This window comes from Orycteropus afer, unplaced genomic scaffold, assembly GCF_000298275.1.
Source record: "Orycteropus afer afer isolate SDZICR_OR568_19922 unplaced genomic scaffold, OryAfe1.0 scaffold00774, whole genome shotgun sequence".
NCBI lineage: Eukaryota > Metazoa > Chordata > Mammalia > Tubulidentata > Orycteropodidae > Orycteropus > Orycteropus afer.
In genome coordinates, this window is record NW_006922361.1 from 121,002 (window position 1) to 122,450 (window position 1,449).

General features: G+C 44.0%; 1 protein-coding gene across 1 annotated transcript in view; it reads left to right on the top strand.

The window, feature by feature from the left end:
* LOC103211699 (putative adhesion G protein-coupled receptor E4P) overlaps window positions 1-1,449 on the top strand; it is a 68,472-nt gene that overhangs the window by 60,108 nt on the left and 6,915 nt on the right. Inside the window, exon 14 of the mRNA XM_007957683.1 lies at window positions 368-459. Within this exon, the coding sequence (XP_007955874.1) occupies window positions 368-459 (92 nt within the window). The remainder of the gene's footprint in view (window positions 1-367; window positions 460-1,449) is intronic.

A 1,449-nucleotide genomic window follows, 5' to 3' on the forward strand; every position in this document is an offset into this window, starting at 1 on the left:
ACCCACCAGCCACTCCTCGGAAGGAAGGTTGGGCAATCTACTTCCGTAGTGATACTGCCTCGGAAACCCAAGGAGGGGTCGCTATGAGTCGAGTCTGACCCGAGAGCAAATAACAACAACAACAGGGTTTTAATTGGCTGATTTTCTGAAGTAGATCACCAGGCCTTTCTTCCTAGTCTGCTAGCTCTGCCAAAACCTGTCCTCCACGGGTGAGCCTGAAATACCAGACACATAGCTTCCAGCATCACAGCAACATGTAAGCTACCACCATCCAACAAACTGCAGACAAACGGTAACCATGTTGTTAGGTGGCAAGCAATGGCTTCAAATGAAAATTCGAAGTCAATTTTTTGTGATGTTTCCACAGATAAACTTGGTGTTCTACTTCATAATTCTGTGGGTTTTGAGAAGCAAACTTTCTTCCCTCAATAAAGAAGTTTGCACCATTCATAATACCAGGTAAGAAAGCAACAGACTCAGTAGGACCCTTCAAGTTGTGCGCATGACAAATTCTCTGCCTGGGAAAGGAAATGCCTGTCATAACATATGGAACGGATGTTCCCGGTACTAGAGGAAGAGTGTGAGAGGGAGGACTCATAGAGGAAGAGTGTGAGGGAGGACTCGTGGTAGAGGAAGAGTGTGAGGGTGGACTCAGAGAGGAAGAGTGTGAGAGGGAGGACTCATAGAGGAAGAGTGAGAGGGAGGACTCATGGCAAAGAAGGACTATGAGGGAGGACTCGTGGTAGAGGAAGAATATGTGAGGGAAAACTGGTGGTAGAAGTGAAAACCATGATTTTCAAGTGACTTACTGCACTCCCTCATTTGTTTGTACCACAAATACCCACTCAATGTCTCTGTTGTGTGGTACAGTCTTTATATGAAAAGAATTCCAAGACTGTCAACACTATCCGCTTTTCCCTAAGAGTCCACCCACTTATGGACACCACTCTCCTCAGGTGTAGCGACTCCCTTCTCATTGGTGCTGACAAAACTGTTTAAAAGAATGATTTAAAACATCAGTAGGAACTGACTTGATAGCAATGGGTTCTATATAATATAAGGAGTCCCTGAGTGGTGCCAACAGTTAAGTGCTCAGCTCATAACCTAAAGGTTGGCAGTTCCAATCTACCCAGAGGCAGCTCGGAAGACAGGTCGGCTTCTGAAAGGCCCTGAAAACCCTGTGGGACAGTCCTACTCTGTTCACGGGGGGTTGCCATTTGTTGGAATTGACTTGACTGCAACTAACAACAGCAACATACAGACTATATTGATATAAATGTATTATATTTAAAATATTTACATTATATTTAAATCTTGTTAGAATATGTTATTTTATTTGCATATACACAGTTATATTGTATACTGCTAACCAGAAGGCTGGCGGTTCAAACCCACCAGCCACTCCTCAGAAGGAAGGTTGGACAATCTACTTCCGTAGTTATACTGCCT